The 20,662-nt window shown below is 38.2% G+C and overlaps 2 protein-coding genes across 2 annotated transcripts; one reads left to right on the top strand and one right to left on the bottom strand.

Annotated features, from left to right (window-relative positions):
- Window positions 1-1,441: 1,441 nt before the first annotated feature.
- On the bottom strand, window positions 1,442-12,847 carry LOC130570876 (serine/threonine-protein kinase NIM1). The gene is made up of 5 exons (XM_057361337.1): window positions 8,509-12,847; window positions 7,734-7,768; window positions 5,479-5,772; window positions 4,807-5,075; window positions 1,442-3,828 (listed from the first exon to the last, which is right to left on the bottom strand). Exons 2-5 carry the CDS (start codon window positions 7,753-7,755, stop codon window positions 3,076-3,078), a joined length of 1,338 nt encoding a protein of 445 aa, XP_057217320.1. The 5' UTR covers window positions 7,756-7,768; window positions 8,509-12,847; the 3' UTR covers window positions 1,442-3,075.
- Window positions 12,848-14,080: 1,233 nt separating this feature from the next.
- Window positions 14,081-19,723, top strand: pole4 (polymerase (DNA-directed), epsilon 4, accessory subunit). Its single transcript, XM_057361338.1, has 4 exons — window positions 14,081-14,438; window positions 16,986-17,070; window positions 17,169-17,210; window positions 17,568-19,723. The coding sequence occupies exons 1-4, from the start codon at window positions 14,193-14,195 to the stop codon at window positions 17,579-17,581; spliced, it is 387 nt and encodes a 128-aa protein (XP_057217321.1). The 5' UTR covers window positions 14,081-14,192; the 3' UTR covers window positions 17,582-19,723.
- The last annotated feature ends 939 nt before the right edge of the window (window positions 19,724-20,662 follow it).

The following is a 20,662-nucleotide window of genomic DNA, read 5'->3' as shown; positions in this document are numbered from 1 at the left end:
GAGTTCTGTTCCCAAGAACACTTGTGAGAGATGTTTATATTTGAGAGACCTTCTCTCATGCTTATCAATACTGGAAAAGATAAAAAAAGAAAAGATATTGTATGGAAATCCTCTAGTGATTATGTTAATGTATTGCTTGGCCAGAAAAACTCAGTACTATTAATCTGGCCCCACACTCTTGGTGGTATGCGTTGGATTTCTTGTTCAAATTGAATTCAAATAATGAATTCATGGTCTCCATTTAGTAAAGTAAACTGATCATCTTGATAGCTGCATACCTATCACATTACTAAGAAACAATTATATACACTGTTTAAAAAATGTTGTAAGTGCTGCAGCTGGGGCACCAGAAATAAACCATAAAAAACTGTTTTTCCTTTGTAAAAGGTATTTTCTGTCATTTACATTTTTTGACTATATTTTTCAGTAAATTTAAAGTTTTTAACATTATATGTGGAAAAACTTAAAAAAAACTTTTTTTCAATGTAGCTTTATTTTTCTGTAAGATGATTTGAGTAAAACTTTTGTGAAATGTAAATGTAAACACGTTTTGTGTTCATTTAATCATTAGACTACCTGATCATTTTTAATGATGTTTGCTATATAAAAGAAAAAGCAGATGTGTTGAAATACATAATAAAATAATTGATTTCTTGATATACTGGTTGATCGGGTGTTGTTGACTGGAAAACACTTTAAGAACATGTGATTGCATGAAATATATGTAATGTTTTAGCTAGATACTTTAAAACATTTTTTAGAATTGCTGAGAATTATGTTCAGGTGATATTTTACCCCACAAAAAAAATATGAAATAACATTTTGCAAAAATAAATATTTTACAGAATTCCAGATTCAGTAATGCATCCAGACATCCATTTTTTTTTACAAATTAATGTAAAGCAGTAGGTTTTATGGTGTTACAAATTCAAGCATTAATGCAGTACTAAAATCCTTAATGTTTAATGAAATTAATATAAAATGTATAAATAATATAAAATATATTATTATAATATAAACAATATCAAAAATAAAATTCAGATAAAAATACCATATAATATAAACAATTTAAAACTATGTATATTTTTAACATTGTGATTATGGAAATTAAGATGGACATGTGGAAAATATAAATAGCGTCAAACTAAAATATGTCCTGGACCAAATAACTTTACAAGATGGCTAATTTATATAAATTATACAATCTTATTTGTACGTTTTATGTATGATTTGCGTGCATTCTGTAGCTGTTCAACAAATCCAAACCAGTTCAAACAAATAAGTTTTTTCAATCAGGTTGCCTGGAAAGTATAAACCTCATTATATTAATCAACAAGTTTTTTTAGTAATTATTTTATTCAAATGTCACCTATGGTTCTTGTGATTAAATAAATAAATTTAAAATGTTATCAACTTCAAACAAAACAAATGAGACAAGCACTTTAAAGCAAATTATTTATTGTCATAAAAACTGTGAGTATAATGTATAATGCATCACACTTAACCATCACCTACTGTAAATCTCATTCTGAAAATTATTCTGTGACATTTAGAGCATTTAGAGGATGTGATCTGAGGAAATTGTAAGTTTAACAATAACAAATTGATGTGATCTCTAAAAAGGATTTACTATTACTATTAAACACCATTAAACATTACTATGGATGTAAAAAGTGTCTAGCAGATGTTTCTATTCAGATTCTATTCATGATACCAACGTTCATTGGCTTGTTTCTGAGGTTAGGACAAATGCCAGAATAGCAGTGAGATCATCACATGCTTTTTGTAAAGCATTGCACTAATTAGGATTAACAACCGTTCGATTCTAATTCACAAATAATCCTTTACGTCACACACTTAATGTAAACTCACTGTCCGAGATTAGAAAATAATCTCTTAGTAGCTATTTAAAAGTTTAGTAGCTCTTTGTATTCTCTTAGTGACAACAGACTGCAGCCCAAACCATCACATTGTGCATAGAGAGCCAGTGAAGGACGTTTAGAAATGAAAAACCACACATCCCATCCATCAGGCTTTTGAAAAGCTGCATATGGACTTCATTACAGCCGAGAACCTTTATGAAAACACGACAAACATTTACTGTGTGTTTGACACTCTAATACAAAGCTGCACAAGACTCAGACTAAACCAAACCTTCTCCAACATATCACTGATAAAAAAACATATCAAATGTTTCCCTAGATGTCAAGAATTGGCCACATTTCCACATACTCATTGGCAATAATAAATGATGGCTTACAGACCTACTGCAGAACAGCATGTTTCAACAGAGCAAACAGAAACAGAAACAAAACAAATAGAAACAATCTCTATTAGGATCACACACAGTCAGTTCATGCACTTATGTAATGAAAATAAACGTGCATGATGATGGTTTTGTTCTGCATAATATTTCTTGATATGTACAGTACAGTATACCGGTTGTTGCATGTGCTATATACAACACAATTTACCAGTAAGTTCTGGTCCTTAAATCTGATTGGTTGAGAGGTTTGCTGGGATGCTTTACGGTTTTATATCACTCCACAGTATATAAACAATATTACGCTTCATAGCTGTGCTAATGTAACACATTATTGCCTCTGTGATATTGCTTTAATATGCCATATACAGTATGTACATATCTACATTTAGTGAGATGTCATGAAAGTCTGATTTCTTTTCAATCCATTTTTTATTTACGTTTTAATCAAATTTTTAATTAACTTATTAAAAAGTAAATTTCTTTTTAAATACCCATTTCAATTTTTAGCAGATTAACTATGCTGTCACAGACAGACAGTCAAACACAATTATGGGTGAGGTCAAAGGTCACCCTATATTGTGCATTGGAGGTGATATCAACCTGAATATTTTTAAATGTTTATAATAGCTTCATTTCTCTGTAGTGGACACCAGAAAAATGACTAAATGTAGAATAATTCTTTGTAAAATAGATTTAAAATACCATGGCAATATGACTTCTTAGTTGTGCAACAGTGCAATACATCATACATATAAATTAATTACATTCTGAAACACACATGAGCCACACATATAACATTACTCTGGTCTTTACAGGACATTGCAGACTGCAGATGCATCGTGCTTGGCCACTGCATTGCTTGCCCAAGATTTCTTGGTACCAAAATCATCCGGATATAGGGCTGAATATCCCACCGCCTCCACGGACCTCCTCTTCTGTATGCGGTGCAGCAGAATACGGTATGCTCCTGTAATCGGGCTACGAGAGTCTGCGCACCTATTATTCTGCAAATGTGCGACACTGACACCAAGCTCATTTAGGCACGATTTCACTTCCTTTTCCTCCACGCACAAACTCTTCTCGGGGTCAGCAAGGTGATTGGGTGTCGCGCTGAACGCGGGATACGGTTTGGGGTATTCGATGCCCGTCAGCCAGGAGCAGACCATCAGCTGTGAGGCTGTGGTGCGATCCACGGGTACGGGTCTCAGCATGCCTTTGATCGTCAGTTGGCAGGGGTCTGGGACGTAGGACGGGATGCTGTACGCCCCCTGCAGGATGCAGCGTTTAAGACGTCCCAGGTTGTCAGCGTAGAAAGGCATGGTGGCAGTCACCATAAAATAGAGTAAGACGCCCAGCGCCCAGATGTCCACGTAACGGCCCACGTAACTTTTGTCTCTGAACAGCTCGGGCGCAGCGTATGGCGGGGAGCCACAAAATGTGCTCAGAGTTTCGGTCGGCTCGCAGACAGTACTGAAACCAAAGTCGCCCACTTTAATGCAGTAGCATGTGGTGTAAAAGATGTTTTCTGCTTTCAGGTCACGATGGATAATATTGTTTTCGTGCTGAAAAAAATATATTGATCAGTTAGAGTGATCTGTGTTAAACAGCAACTTAAATACAAATTAAACAGGTTTAACGCCCATCTGACCACTGGCACACTTGCTCTTTTCAAAACCCATGTGTTGTCTAAATGTTCTCCCAAAGTTATTTAAAAAAATTCTTGCAGTAACCTTTAAAGAGCATTTTATCAAAATTACAGTAAGTAATTGCAAATGTTCAAACAACATGATTAAAACCATGAATAAACGTTACAGAAACGTTCTTAATTCTTGTTCTTCCGGCAAATGACGGTGACGAAATCTCCCGCTAGAGTAGATGCTATCCTATTGGCTGAAAATGAAAAATGCAGCATTCGTCACCGGAATTTACGACACGCCTGCGTCATCTGCCGGAAGAACAAGCCTCTGGTTCACGCGCATTCGAGAGATGACGGAAGCTAGACATCAACGTTAATAGCGCTGTCAATATGGATATTTCTCTTAAACAAACACATCGATTCGCTTCAGAAGACCTTTGTGAAGACCACAAAGCCGTGTCGAACAGTTCTTTGATCGATGGATGCACTTTTTGGAGCTTCAAAAAATCAACACCCGTTCACTCCCATTCTACCGCTTGGAGGCAAAATGATACGAGTTATCATAACTTTGACTGGATTATTCTTCCAGAAGAAAACCCTATTCAGTTAGGATACCTTGAGGGTGAGTAAAACATGGAGAAATTTTGATTAGGTAGTGAAATATCCCTTTAAGATATTCTGGTTTATAAGCAGTCTATGTGGCATACAGGAAGTTGTTTATTGGCAGTATGTTAGAACCATTCCAATTTTTTTTATTTTACTCCCTATATGGCATGGCTCCTTCCTTTCTGCGCCTCACAATGAGAGATCCAAAACTCAAACAGTGCTGTATGAGCTACATGCCAAAGTTCAGATCCCTAGCTCTACATCTCCATAACAATTGTGATGATGATGCTGTTCTTACCATGTATTTGATGGCTGAGATGATTTGGGCAAAGATGAGCTTGCTTTCCAGGTCCGACAGGCGCCCCCTGGTGGTGATGCGAGAGAACAGGTCTCCTCCACTGCCATATTCCATTACAAGGTACAAATGCTTACCGGTTTCAAGCACCTCATACAGACGCACAATGTTCGGATGGGAGAGTCTCTCCATGCAGACGATCTCTGTGGCAAATAAAGTCTGAGACTTCTTGTCAAGACGCATCTTGTTTAGAATCTTCACAGCAGCACGCTCTGTGAGAGAGAGACAGAAAGATATCAGCAGCGCCAAACCATAGTAATGGCACATGAGATATGAATCGATTCGTGTGTGCCAAATGTTTTTCTAAAAAATGTCTGAGACCTCCCTGCTATGTTAAAAGCACCTACACACCAAAAATATGACAGAGATTCAGAGAGGTGTTTTAATCTGATAAGATTACATGACTTGACAGATCAAATGATATGAAATAAGTAAAAAATTTGACTTCATACTTTTGATTTCAAATGTCCTCGGCACCAAATTTTACTTCAAACTACATAAAAGACAAGTTAGTTCCTGTATAATTTGTTTAAGAATTTGCAGATGCCACTCAGTCGAGTCATCAAAAGTCACCTGAACTAAAGTATTTAACAGACCGAAGCCAGATTTTCTCACGTTTGGTCAATTCGTGAATGCCCAACTTGACATGGGAGAAATTTCCAGTCCCTATCTCTCCTCTGAGCTCATAGAAAGCGACCCTGCGGCCCAGCATGATGTCATTGATGACACGTTCATTATGGGACATGTCATAGACGACCCTCTCGAAGGCTGTCTGCTTTGCTCTTTGCTCTGAGGTTAAGGCAGGAAATTTTGGTGTTCGTTGTTCTGTCATGGAGGGTTGTGTAGGTGGTCCGTTTTTTCCTTTTTTTCCTCCATGTCGTTTTGTCCAAATATTTAGTGTTTTGGTACCTTGGATGGGACAAATAAAATTGAAGAGAACATGGTGAATTGATATTTGAATGGGAATTACAAGTTCAATTTCAAGAAAATCAAGAGTCACACAACAGAGGAGGTGGGTTAGAGATTTTCCATCAAAGCATAAATATTTATCAAATATATTTATTTTTAAATTACAAAGGTACACCAGTTTATTTCTTGAAATTTGGAAAACAGACTATAATCATATTTTTATAAACACGTTCAACACTGTCAAAACAACTGAAACTGTCAAAACTATGAAGTTTAACTTTAAAGTCCCAGTGAAATTAAACATGACAATTCTTATTTTTTCATGAAATATTGCAGCGCTTATAGTAAATAGCTTATCAATGTGGGTCATTTTCTTTTTAAAATTCATGTGCCCTCATAATCTTCATTTAAAACCAGAAAATGCACTTCATCTCAAACGACGTAAATTATACGGCTTGGCCGGAGCATCCGTTAACTCCTCCCCTTCAACTGTCAGTCTGCTGCAAGTTTCATTTCAAAATAAATGCAACAGCTGTGTCTACACAATCAATGAATTCGCAGTGAAAAACACAAGCCACGCACACTCATTTTCTCCTTAGAAATTCCTTTTCCATCGGAAATGTGTCAGAATACGTAAGTAAAAACGATCGCAACTTCCGGTTCACGGGGACTTTAAAGTTTTCTTCCACCATGATCCAAGAAATAAATCCAGCTTTCTGTTCGCTACCTACAGTAAAGTAAAATTCAGAATGTAATTGGAATTCATTTTTAGTTCTATTCATCCTCAGAATCCTGTTATTATGCATAAATATTTAGAATATTAAAGAAGTGGTTGTATCATTCTGAAATATTTCTCTCAATTACCTTCCACACTAAAAGAAAAAGGTTAACAGCAGCTTAACCTTGCTGTACAAGTATCGTAACATTGATGTAGGAAATCAGCTTCTGATAGTCTGGCCAATCAAACATTGAGGACAGTGCAATATGGCTATTCCATATCAAGCAAATGCTTTTATTTTATCCACAACCTAATTCTCTTAAATATATATTCATAACAAAATTATTTTACAATACAATGCTCAACACTACATCATGAGCTTTGAGGATCATGGCCTATTATATTATTTAAGAGAAACATACAGTAGTATAACCTTTGAACATTCTTTACACCCTAAATTTACATATTCAAAAACTGGAAAATTACACGTGGGTCTTTGGGACGCCAGCATATGAAAAAAGACATTTTAGTTATATTATTTTGTAACAGAAAATAAATTTGATCACACAGACAAAAATGTGATTGCGTTTGATTATAAATTGATCTCGAAAGTGACATTTTAAGGATCCTTTTCCCACACTGTGTCCTTTACTATATTAAACCAAATGTACAGTGTGTCTTGAAATGAAGCCGAGGTCAGTTTCAATAGGAAAGTCTCTAAACAGGTCGGATTAGGAAAGTGCTTAAGACCATGCATCACAGGTTACAGACTCGACACACTTCTAAAAATACATCACAGGTTATCCACTGAACTACTTTTAAAATCAGTAACGCAAAGGTGGTTGGTCTCGTGGAAATAAATCCATAAAAGCATGACATCGACACAAGAATCTTTGTACAGTGGTAACTAATTAAAAATACATTAAAAATCACTGGTAAAATGACCCTTTACAAACTTATTTATTTATAAGATTGAAAAGACTGAAACTATAACTAATAAATATTTACAGCAAGTCAAATGCAATTTAAAATGCATTTAAATTCCAATGTTCAAAAACTAACTTGTTCTGACAGGTATATTGTAAATAAAGCACACAGGTGTTACATGAGAATGTTTAAAACAGTAAGATATTACATGTTCCCTTTCCAAAACAACAATTTAAGGTGTAATTTATTGCTCTGTATATTCCCCCTTTGATCTGATGTGTTGAATACAACAGTTCCTGTAAATGTAAAGCTTTACCTGGTAGCTGTGGATCCTTCATGCTGGTATGGTGTCTGTGTGAATGAATGAAGACAGAACATGTATCTCACGCTGCAGACTTTAAATCCCACAGATTAACAGCACCAAATCCCATTAGTATGTAACAATATCCAGTAACCTCAATAAAGCTGAACATGCTGTGTAAACTCAGACATTGATGGTTAAGATATAGACTGTCTGGTACTTCAATAGGGGAGACTGGGGCTCGTTGTCACACAGTTAAGTTGTCTCTACAAAAGCCCTTTTTCTCTAGCAGTTGGTTTAAAACACCTTAAAAACTTCATCACGCATCATGATTCATTATTCTGCTGTAATAAAACCTACAAAAGGGTGTTTAATAACAGACTTCCATTCAGAGAACTTCGCACTGAGAAGATTTTCATACAAGACACAAAACACCACGTTTTTATGGTATCATGTCATGCACCATCCCCAATTAGTCAGGGTTCTTTCATTATTACTGTCATTAGATAGATAGATAGATAGATAGATAGATAGATAGATAGATAGATAGATAGATAGATAGATAGATAGATAGATAGATAGATAGATAGATAGATAGATAGTCTTCGGGTTTGAGTCATTCGTTCATCACGTGACAGCCCCGTATGCTTAACCAATGCAGTCAGAGCCGGAAAGAGAATTGATTAGTTCACCCCTCGAGTCTTCGGGTTTGGGTCATTCGTTTATCACGTGACAGCCCCCTACGCTTTACCAATGCAGTCTGAGCCGGAAAGAGAATTGATTAGTTCACCTTCCGAGTCTTCGGGTTTGAGTCGTTCGTTCATCATGTGACAGCCCTGTACGCTCAACCAATGCAGTCAGAGCCGGAAAGAGACTTGATTAGTTCACCTCTCGAGTCTTCGGGTTTGAGTCGTTCGTTCATCATGTGACAGCCCTGTATGCTCAACCAATGCAGTCAGAGCTGGAAAGAGACTTGATTAGTTCACCTCTCGAGTCTTCGGGTTTGAGTCGTTCGTTCATCACCTGACAGACCTGTATGCTTAACCAATGCAGTCAGAGCCGGAAAGAGACTTGATTAGTTCACCTCTCGAGTCTTCGGGTTTGAGTCGTTCGTTCATCATGTGACAGCCCTGTACGCTTAACCAATGCAGTCAGAGCCGGAAAGAGACTTGATTAGTTCACCTCTCGAGTCTTCGGGTTTGAGTCGTTCGTTCATCACGTGACAGCCCCGTACGCTTAACCAATGCAATCACAGCCGGAAAGAGAATTGATTAGTTCACCTCCTGAGTCTTCGGGTTTGAGTCGTTCGTTCTTTTGTCACATGACGTGACAGCTTTGGACAGAGAAATGAGTTAATTTACTAATTCCAGTACAGGACACATAGAATGTTGCGCATGCGCGACTGAACGAATCACTCCCCGAGACGACTCGTTCTTCCCGAGTCACATTAAAGATTCGTTCAAAATGAACGAATCATTCAAGAACGACCCATCACTAATAAGCACACGTGATGCGCTAGCGCAGAGTAGGTAGCGTCTTGACCGCTCAACGAATACAATTAAACAACATATCGTAAAATATCCCCATCTCTCTTCGATGCGCATCGTGACATTTTTGCATCGCGAAATATCGTAGTACGAAGTACCGTTACACCCCTAATAGATAGCTAGATAGATAGATATGACGTTAACATGATTAGCATGTTGCTAGCATGATGGTAACGCGATTAGCATCTTGCTCGCATTATGTTAACGCAATTAACATGTTGCTACCATGATGCTTACCCTGTCACGGAATACTCAGAGAGCGCTTTTCCACCATCGCGCCGAATCGTTCTAAGCACAGTCTGAAACGGTTACAGTTATGTTTCCACGTGAGCCTGGTTCGACACGACACGATTACAAACTGTTCTCGGCTCGGAATTTTCGTGCTAATGAGTGCGCGCAGAGCCGTTATAGCTCAGTCTCTTGTGTTACCAAGGCAGCGCGTGACTCACGCGTTTGTGTTTACATTCTAAAAATTTCCGTTATCAGCCCTGCAGTGGAAAATGAAACCATTTACGTACTGGCTGGCATGGATCGGCACGGAGTGGAACGATTAAGCAACGAGAACGATTCGGCGCGATGGTGGAAAAGTGCTCAGAGTCAGATGCAGGATAAGAGTCTTTATTACAATATCGTAAATAACAGCAAAGTACAGGCAAAACCTCAGGGAAGAGACCGCCAAGGCGGAGGGTCTTAGCCCAGTTCGGGAGCTAAGGGTAAGTAAGGGGCAAGGGCTCGAGCGCTCGGCCATATACTAAGGGGGAATAGGTATAATAATACTGCAGGGGATAAACAAAAAAAATAGGTTCCCACCACGTGGGAACGTAACTCCTCAATACTGAGTTCCACAAAATAATTCTTCCTGAAACAACCACCCTTAAATAATATGGCAGGGACCAACATAACAGTCTCACAATACTGAGTAAGAATCCTGTAATTCCATAGGGTAAAGTCCTGATGATTCCACAAGGCACGTTGCTAGCCGAACCTCCACAAGACATGTTCTGGAACAATTATCCACAAAGTTAGTTGCTAGACGAATCTCCACAAGGTAAGTGTGTGGACAAATATCCGCAACGTCAGTTGCTAGACGAATCTTCACAGGGTAAGTTATTGGACAAATATCCACAAGGTCAGTTGCAAAACGAATCTCCACAAGGCAAGGTTCTAGACGGATATCCACAAGGCAAGGTACTAGACAAATATCCACAAGGCAGGGTACTAGACAAATATCCACAAGGCAGGGTACTAGACGAGTATCCACAAGGCAGGGTACTAGACGAGTATCCACAAGGCAGGGTACTAGACGAGTATCCACAAGGCAAGGTAATAGACGAATATCCACAAGGCAAGGTCCTAGACGAACCTCCACAAGGTAGGGTGTTAGGTGAAGTCCACAAGAGCCCAACCGCAGCAGCGCTGAGGAGAAAACACATCCACTAGACAACACACCAGGGGTCTGGTTCTCACTGAATGGAAAGGTTGAGCCGGAACTGTAGACAGGCGAAAGCCAGTCACCTGCATAAAAACTAGCGCTGGAGCCTAGACACAAAGAGTGATTAGGAAGGCTTGATTCCCAGATAATGTTCAGAGGAACAACACTCAACCAACATAAACGGACCGACACAGGACAGAGGAAAACCTGGGAGTAACATAGAGGAAATCAGAGCATGATGAGCAACCAAGAGGGGAGAGAGGAAAGCTGAACCAACCCCCATGTCAATGTTCTGATGCAGAGATATGTCTTGGTGTGGGTGTGCTGTATATGGCCTGAAGGAGATGGGGGGTGATTGGGGTAAGGGGACAGGTGGTGGGGTGGCTGGAGAGAAGTCTAGTGACTTCAGTGTTTGAATTGAGGGTAGTGTGTACCGAGGTCTGAGGTGCTGAGAATTGTTTGCTGATGGATGATGTTTTCTCAGTGATTCTGTACCCACAGGGGTTATTACACTGTTTAAAGGCTCTGAGAGGACTCTTTCTATTTTACCTCCTTTACTTGATCGACTTCCAAACAGCTGTGAGAAAGTTGTGTTTAGTTCCATTCCATACTGTAGTAATACATCCATTCACACAATTTTTCAAAGAAATTTTGTTGCCAAACCTTGTGTAATTTCTTATTGGAGCACTTTTGTCAATAAGAATAAGAGTCTTTATTACAATATCGTAAATAACAGCAAAGTACAGGCAAAACCTCAGGGAAGAGACCGCCAAGGCGGATCAGTGGAAAGTGAAAATAAATGACTTCACGGTGGGTTTAGAGCATGGGTCCAAGAGATTTCTTTCTTGGTATTGAGATGATAGACAATTAAGTGCAATCACTGCACGATTGTGTAAGGAAAAAAGTAAATGGTAGGCGATAAAATTTATGCAGGCGAATTACAGTAGGATTTGGTAGTTATTTAAATGTGTCACATTCCCTTTTGCCAGCTGGTGGCGCTATTGCTATAAGTGAACACTGACATGGATATGTGTTCAGGCCAGGACTATTATCAAACATGTGAAGTGTGAGGCTGGTCAGACATTGTGTGCCTGAGTTACTATAGCTTCCTGTTTCATGGCGAAACATCAAACTTTGTCAGGCCGCCACGGACACGCCCCTCAATGAAAAGTCGGCAACTTGCAATGTATCGTCACAAAGGTCTGAAGATCATACTGGCCAAATATGATGCTGACCTGTTTGAATCTCTATGAGGAGTTAATCACAGTTTAAAACATGCCACTTCCTGTTTCCTGCAGGTGGCGCTATAACAGTATCTGAATATTACCATGTAGATGTCTTCAGAACAGGACTTTTATCAAATGTGTGAAGTCTGGGGCCTGTTGGACATTGTATGCCCGAGTTACAACAACTTTCTGTTCATTAGTGGTGGGCGATACTGTAAAATTTAGTATCGATCCGATATCAAGTAAGTGCAGGGCCAGTATTGCCGATTTCGATACCGATACCAATACTTTTTACTTTTAAAAAGCATCCACTTGAACTTACATTTACTTTCCTGTAAATGAAATGTCATGATTTATCAGATGAATGCATCATTAATATGCTAAATCTGAATACATTTTCATGACCACTAAAATATTTTGTGATTTGTGCTCTTAATGTGCCTGTAGGCTAATTAATCATGTAGATGTTAAAACACTGGACATCATTTAAACCAAATAAATCTATTTATTTAGTTATTTATTCCTGTAATCGAATTTGCAAACATGAACTTTGCACCAAATTATTACTGGAAAATAGTAACAATAACAGATTAACAGAACAGAAAAACGATATTTAACAAAACAATTTCTCGTTATCCCAGTACTACTTCTCTAGCTTTAAAAAAAACAAAGTGGACAAAATTATTACTCAAGAACAAAGATTTTAAAACTGCTTTTCAGTTTTTGTTCAGTGTTATGTTTAGACAAAATAATAGAACAAATTAACATGTTTCCCTTTCATTACACTTTTTTAAGTGAATTTATAAACAAAGTGCACACTATTATTTAAGCACTTTATTTACTTTGTGTCTCAAACAATAAAGTACTTTCAATCTTTGGCTTTTTACCCCCAAAGGCCCACTGCCATACATCGCAGTTCGCAGTGTTTTTATTCACCGAGGTGAAAAAACTCCACACGATGCTCCTCTTCTTTTCGCTGGCTGCAGCAGCGTCTGCGTGCTTGCGCTTGGCGCTGCTGAGTCACGTGATAGCGGACTACAAAACACAGCAGGGCAGGGAGGAGCAACGTGTGCAAAACTAGGTGTATGGGAAATAGTTTTTCTTCATTATACAAATATTAGCTACATTAGTAAATAAATAAAATCAGTAGTAAAAACTAAAAACACATTAGTATCGATATTTTTATGTTAGGATCGATCCTTTTCGATACAACCTCAGTATCGAAAGTATCGATACTTCAGGATCGATCCGCCCACCACTACTGTTCATGGCGAAAGCCAAATTTTGGCAGGCCGCCAGGGTCACGTTCCCCCACGAAAAGTCAGGATCTCCGCAATTTAGCTTCGCAAAGGCCTTAAGATGAGAATGACATGAAAATGATGTTGATCGGATTAAAACTCTAGGAGGAGTTCGTTAAAGTATGACGCCTGGAAATTGCAAAAAATTACCAAATTGCACAGGAAATTAAAAATAACGGACTTCCTGTTGGGTTTAGAGATATGCTCCAAGAGACTTTTCCTAATGATTCGGGGTGTTCTATGAGTCCACCAAATTTGGTGCATGTACATTTTGCGTAGCGGTCTGGGCAGTTCTAGATGGCGCTAGCGAGCCATTTTGCCACGCCTAATTTTGAATCCCCTATCAGACGTAAATTTTCGCCACATCTGATGAATGTGCAAGTTATTGTGAGTTTTTGAGCATGTTTAGGCCTTCAAATTAGCGATCAAAGAGGGAGAAGAACACAGAAACAATAGGGCTCTGCACTACGGCGCAAGCCGGTGGCTTGCTCCTTCGTGCTCGGGCCCTAATAAAGTTTGAAAGATTTGTCTGAGGCTTGGTGGTGACGTTGATATCGTGGTCCGTTAAAAGCGTCGTGTTAGCTTTTTACTTCTCCTACCGATTGTACTTCGGCTTCAAAAGTAACAAATGTTGTGTTAATTTGTAACGATTATCTTGATAGACAAAACATGTAAACATCATAAACCTTTGTTAATCACAGAGCTTATTTTTTGCGATCTTCCAAAAGTTTACGGGGAAAATGCATAGGCCTTCGGTCGAGGGAACCAGCGTTGCGCTTACTTCCGGGTTAGCCTAAAAAAACGTCATCTCTTTACCGGTACTGGATTTGACCCGCTAACATGACGTCACACTCCGTCGTCCTCCCCCCACCCGAGCTTGTGTTTACAGTGCGATTTGGCGGGAGAGGAACTGAGACGCCGCTTTGCTTTCTTTTATAGAGCGCGTGCTACTCCGATAGCCGTGTGCGTCTATGGCGGCGACTGCACCCGCGGCTCCCGCGGAGTCTGATCTGGACCGGAGCGGAACTGAGGATGAGCTCCGAGCGGCCGAACCTGACGAGGACGCAGGGAACGCGCACGGTGGGCCCGCCGCTGGCGCGCAGCAGCAGCACCGACTCGCCAAGTTACCGCTGTCACGCATCAAAGCCCTGATGAAAGCCGATCCGGACGTGAGTCTGGCGAGTCAGGAGTCCGTTTTCATCATAGCCAAAGCCACGGTGAGCGAAAACACGCGCATGACGGCGGATTCAGGTCCACACTGCGCAATTTGTTCTCTCTCTCTCTCTCTCTCTCTCTCTCTCTCTCTCTCTCTCTCTCTCTCTCTCTCCTCCCCTCCCCTCCCTTCAACGTTACACCTGTCATGTCTGTTATTTATTCAACTACATCATTATTAGGGCTGAAACGATTCCTCGAGTAACTCGAGTTATTCGAATACAAAAAATCATCGAGGCAATTTTTGTTGCCTCGAAGCCTCGTTTAATCCATTTAACTACAGTACACACGGAGCACTGCGTTTCCCCACGGACCGTTATTACTGACGCACAGCCCGCTAAACTATTCATGTTACAGGGCTCTGAAGTCTCATGCAAATGCATTCACCTCACGCGTTTTATTATGTTCTCACACACACGCGTTTTAGTATGTTCACACGCTCACACGTGTTTCTCATGCTGATAAATAACTGATAGCTTATAGGGCTGTGACGGTTGCCGTAACAACCGCACCACAGCGATGGTAAAGTGCCATGACGGTGAACTGCCACCGGCGGTAGTGCACGTCACTCTGACAAATATAGGTGTAATAAATATGAGAGTTGCGATAACGATTGCTAGTTGTAGCCTTTCAGTTGTGGGTGGTTTTATTTAAAAGATTTTAAATTAACAGAAATTATTGGCATACGTTTCCGTTGGTGCGTTCGAGCGCAGGCCTGCACGGCAAAACCCAGGTTATTCTGCGGGTTTTGCAATGGATCTTATTGTGAAATGAACAGATACGTAAAATCAAAACTGGCTATGACCCGCTTGCTTAGTGTCGGAGCGCGCGCAGGTTTTGCCGCGGTTGCGGAGAGACATCTCTTCATTTGCGCTCCTGTGCACATCTTCTGAACGCGCATTTAGTGCAGCTGTACACATTTTAATCTGGACAATGTCAACAAGTAAGTTTCACATCAACGAGTCGGAAAAAGTAAAGTTTTTATGGCAATCTGAATAGGAAAGCCAATGTAGGTTTAAACAGTTTGTTTCAAATGGAATTGTTAAGGACTGTAAGGGTTAATACGCCACTGACTGAAGTTACTGCAACAACAGCTTTTTTATTTAGTATTTAGCTTTCTTATATCATTTAAGTTTTCATTATTTACTGATGTTTATTTAAATGTTTTATATGCTGTAGTGTGCCGTTTCACTGATGGATTTGCGCGTTAAACATTGACGGATGTTTCATCCTCATTTATTTCAGATATCATATTTCAATTATTTAACAATTTCAAGTATTTAAATAAGGTCTATATTTCTCTTCCACTCGTCATGTGGTTGCTACACGCAAATATAATAATATAAATATTATTTATATAAATAATATATATTTCTCAACCACCGCACCACCGCGGTCGATTTGTCTATTACCACCGCGGTGGTAAAAAAATGCCACCGTCACAGCCCTAATAGCTTATTGAAATGGTGAACTGATATTTGACTTGGTTTTAGTCTATTTTACGAGTGAAACTTGTTTTCCGGCTGCATTGAGTCCATCAAACTAGATGCGGACTAGTGGACACCGAATCCTGTTATTTACACATTTCATCTGTCTGGTCTGCGTGTCTGAGTGAATGAACTGCACAGTTTAACGTGCTACACGCGTGATGCTCATGAATTTGTCTGCGTCTGCGCTGAATGAGGACATGAACTTCACCTCCAGAGTTGCGCTGAGAGTTTATTTCACAAACATGTTATTGTTTGAGTGAAGAAACAGACATACTAAAAAATAAGCGTCTTCTGACAACCTGCCAAAATAAAAGTCATAGGCTATTGTTTGAAATTATTATTTCCATTTTTATTCATGTTTCTTATTTATATATTTGTATTATATTGCATTTTGAATTTAATATGGCAATGGAATGTACTAAATGGGTTTAGTTTTCACAGATATTAATGTATGCTATTTCAGTAATAAAAACTAATTGTTCTAAAAAGGAAACAAATTAGTCGTTTTACTCATTTTAAGAGACCTGTCTTATTTTCTCTTGTATATTTAGTATTGCTTTTTAATAAAGAAAAAGTACTTATTATCCGAATACCCGATTAATCGATGGAAAAATCAGTAGAATACTCGATTAGTAAAAGAATCGATAGCTGCAGCCCTAATCATTATCAATGCAATTACATATCTGTCAATATATGACTGATTTCATTTTCAGCAGTGTATCGCGAGGTGGTACTTGAGGTATTAAAATAGACTAAATAAGATAAGGTAAATAAAAATTATAAAATTAATATAAAACTAATAGCAAAGGTTTCTGCTTAGCAAAATATAATGGATCCGCTAATAAAGTAATATGTCCATCTCCCAACCCTCTTGTTTTTCGATACTTTTTCATATTATTTTGATGTCTTGTTTACATATTGTATTGTGATTTACGGGTCTTACTCGATTCTCTGATGCGGTCTGTTTGGAGAATCTCTCTTGACAGTCCTGTTTGTGCCTACTGTATGTACTGTGCCATATCTTGGTTAACAGAACAACATTCATTCGTTTTCTCCCTTCAGGAGCTTTTTGTGGAAATGATCGCAAAGGATGCTCTTGTTTATGCACAACAGGGGAAGAGAAAAACACTTCAACGAAAAGACTTGGGTGAGCTAAAATCAGATCTGAAAATAATTCAAAAAAGATTTTATTGGAAACATCAGCAGTTTTGATGCTGTAATTACTGGTGTCTTTTGTTTTGGCAGACAATGCTATTGAAGCAATAGATGAATTTGCATTTTTGGAAGGTAAGCGAATCATGGTTTTATGTTATTTCCTGCTGGCAACAGTGTAAGGAGAGTTTCATGGATCTTTGTGATTGCGTTTATTTCTTTCTTAATTTAAAACTCGTCATCCAAGCATTGGAGGCAGATAATATGTGAAATATTATATTATTCGTATGTTTGACTACATCATTAATCATTTTCATTCCGAGTCAGTTGAAAGGGATTTTTCCTCTTTCAATTTGGTTTCATCATTGTGATCCCTGGTAATAACACAGATGACTATTAAATAACCTTAATCCATCATTTTTAGAGTATCTTGAAATAATAACAGCTTGTTATGATTATTTATTTATATTTTCTGTATTACTGTTGTCTTAGGTACCCTGGACTGACTGCACCAGCTCAGATAAAGTTGTGAAGGTCCACTGGTTTACAGTATGTTGGTTTAAACGCACAGAGACAAGTGTGGAAGAATGTGTGTATTTCATAATGTTGTTCTGCTTGGGTTTTTTGAAGTTGAGAGATTTTTCTAGTTGTAAAGTGCCAATTGTATGTTTCAATATAAGAGTTATATAACTATGTTTTGTTTAAATAAATTGAGGTTCTTTGATAAGTCTGAATCAAATTGCTGCTTTTATTTTGACAGTGGGACCACTTCCATTAGTCCGGTCCGCTTTGCGAACCATGCACTTACATAGGAGACTACCTTAGAATTGACCACCGCATTACAGATGTGAGTCTGGAAATGTTCTGTTCTCACAACATGTACAGTCACTGATAAAACACTGAAAAAAGTAACTGAACTCAAGCTTGTATTTTTTCACCTGTAACTATTGTGATGGACGTAAATATAAAAGCACATTGCGTGTCAATAGAAAATATAGAGTGACGTGAGCAGGACTTTGTCAAAAATGTGGTTTTAAGACCTGAAAATTTGACCAAAAAGGTGCGAGTTTGGTTATGAAATGCAGTTGTCGCTCCTGTAATTAATCAAACTCTGTGTGATCGCAACCATAGTAAGGACTAAAATACTTTTGTATTTGTATATTATAATATTTTTCAGAAAATGTGTGTAGAATGTGTCTGTCTAAAAGTATTTTTGACCAACAAAGTAATACAATACATATAGATTTCATTCTGACGAACTTTACTGAAAAAATGTGTGCTTTTAAATGGCAAACTTTTAAATGCAGTATCTTTTTCTTATAGACTAATTCAAAACTTCTGCACACCTCAAAGAAGCTAGCAGAACACAAGATCAAGGGGGCGAGGTTGGATCCAGATCCAACTCTCCCACTTTATATACATAGCCGCAATTTTGAGAGTTAAGTTGCAACCCGTGGTCACCAACGTTTGCTCTTATCAGTGTAAACATAATTTAGTGTACGCCTGTAAGTAATGATCGCAGTTATGTCAAACCTACCCTAAACCTAAATAATAAAATATGTTATTAAAAGTACCCAAACCCTTACCCTAAATCTAATAAAATATGTTATTAAAAATACGTTAATAAATAAAGCTTGTCTTCAGCAAGTTTGTTTTTCTGTCAAATGAATAACTTGAGTTACGACTCAATGCGAAAATGGTAGCGCAACAACATGAGTATGATGCAAAACTGCTGCAAAAATATGTCGACCAATCAAAAAGCAGTGGGAGGAGACTGGATCTAGTGTTTACCAATCACAATGCAATAGGAGGAGACTGAATCCGGATCCAACCTTGCCCCCTGGATCTCGCATTCTCTGCAGTGAGGAGCTACTGCCATTTTACAAGATATAAACAACACCGGTCTAGAAGCACTTCCCATTTCAGGATGAATGGCCAGTGTTGTGTACATCTTGCAAAATGGTCTACAGCAGTCAAGCAATCTCATTGGGTCTTATGTTGCAAATACTACACTGTTTTACAGGATGAGATGGTCATTTTCTCACTGTGTACTGCTAAATGCCCATGATTTTGTGGTTAGCCAGGATGCCATATCCTATCCAAAGACTGTGAATTAGCAGACTAGACGAAACGGCAGAAAATGTTGACGAACAGAACAGAAAGTGTCTCTCCTGAGATTTAACTAAAGCGTGTCCTCAGGGAACAACAGCCTGCTCTGAATGGCCAGTCCTGGTGGTCTCGCGGTATGAGAGATGCGGTCAATCCTGCAGAAATAAATCAGCCCAAAAAAATGGAAACTAATATTTGGTTGGTTTTGTCTTGATCCAGAACATAACTTTAATTCTAGAATAATTGAAACGGGTCATTAGGTCTTTTTAATAACAGAGTATGACATGCATGGAATTCTTTGCATAGCTGCCCTTGCATGCATGGGCTTTTTTAACATTCTTCAATGAACGGATAATAGAAAATGGCAAAAAACTCCAAGGGACTGCACATTTAGAAGAAGAGGTTTTATTATTTGTATCACTAATATTGCACTAAAAAGGTACCTAGTAAGGCTGTCAAACGATTAATCGCATCCAGAATAAAAGTTTATGTTTAATTTTGTACTTATAAAAACATACACATGCATGCATATACAGTATTTGAGAAAAATATAAATATTAAAAAACATTAAATGTAATTTAAATGATTGGTAAATATAAATAAATATGTAAAGAATGTAAATATTTCCTAAATATGTATACATATATTTGTATGTGTATAGATTTATAAATACAAAATAATATGCCCAGTACACAGACATATATTATGTACACACAAACTTTTATTCTGGATGCGATTAATCGTTTGGCAGCCCTAGTACCTAGACAATATCAAGAGACCAGGTTATCATAAACTGGTTTTCCATCCAAATATGAAGCAAAACTTTTCAAAGTTAGCAATAAATAAAAGTGAAATAGGTGCATTTCCATCAAGTTGTTCAAACGGTTGACGGTAGGATTGGTAACCTACAACCAACAGTAAAAAAAAAACCCGAAAACCTGAAAGACATTAACGGAAACCACTGATTAGTCAAGTTTATTTAATGTTTGTTATGTTAGACTTTATTCAGCAAATGTGTTTCCATCTCCCATAATTGGATTAACTCCTTCGCACAAGTCAAAAACTCGCTTAAAAAGTGTAAACTTTGCTTGCGAATTAAGGGATTTTATTTTGAAATTTGGCATTTCCATCATTTGTTTCTTCAAAGTGTGAATAGAAATGTGTGATGGTGATTTTGTTGCGGTGATTTGGGCAACAGAACTACTTGGCAACCGCATTGCATTGATCTGGCAACCATAAAAATACCCTAGTTTTATGACATAAAAAATAGCATTACCATTTTTTCTTTAGAAAATGCACAAATGTTTCTGCAAATGATTATTTTCACTAATTAACTTGGGTGATGGAACTAGTTTCACTTAAACGTTAAGTGACAAGGATAGTTTCTCTTTTCAACCTTCGGTCACCACCTCGATTGTGTATATTGGTAACATTGCAATTGGAATTTTTTTCTCATACTTCATCCATTTGAATAACTT

Source organism: Triplophysa rosa, linkage group LG20 (genome assembly GCF_024868665.1).
Source record: "Triplophysa rosa linkage group LG20, Trosa_1v2, whole genome shotgun sequence".
NCBI classification, from domain to species: Eukaryota; Metazoa; Chordata; class Actinopteri; order Cypriniformes; family Nemacheilidae; genus Triplophysa; species Triplophysa rosa.
The sequence above is the reverse complement of the archived record's forward strand: the minus strand, read 5'-3'. Positions and strand labels throughout refer to the sequence as shown.

Coding starts and splice junctions, on each gene's coding strand:
- LOC130570876 (XM_057361337.1), bottom strand. CDS start 7,755: ATGAAGGATCCACAGCTACCAG. Junction 5,773..7,733: donor GAAGGATCCACAGCTACCAG/GTAAAGCTTTAC, acceptor GTCCCATCCAAG/GTACCAAAACACTAAATATT. Junction 5,076..5,478: donor CATTCACGAATTGACCAAAC/GTGAGAAAATCT, acceptor TCTCTCTCACAG/AGCGTGCTGCTGTGAAGATT.
- pole4 (XM_057361338.1), top strand. CDS start 14,193: ATGGCGGCGACTGCACCCGCGGCTCCCGCGGAGTCTGATCTGGACCGG. Junction 14,439..16,985: donor TCATCATAGCCAAAGCCACG/GTGAGCGAAAAC, acceptor TTCTCCCTTCAG/GAGCTTTTTGTGGAAATGAT. Junction 17,071..17,168: donor ACTTCAACGAAAAGACTTGG/GTGAGCTAAAAT, acceptor TTGTTTTGGCAG/ACAATGCTATTGAAGCAATA.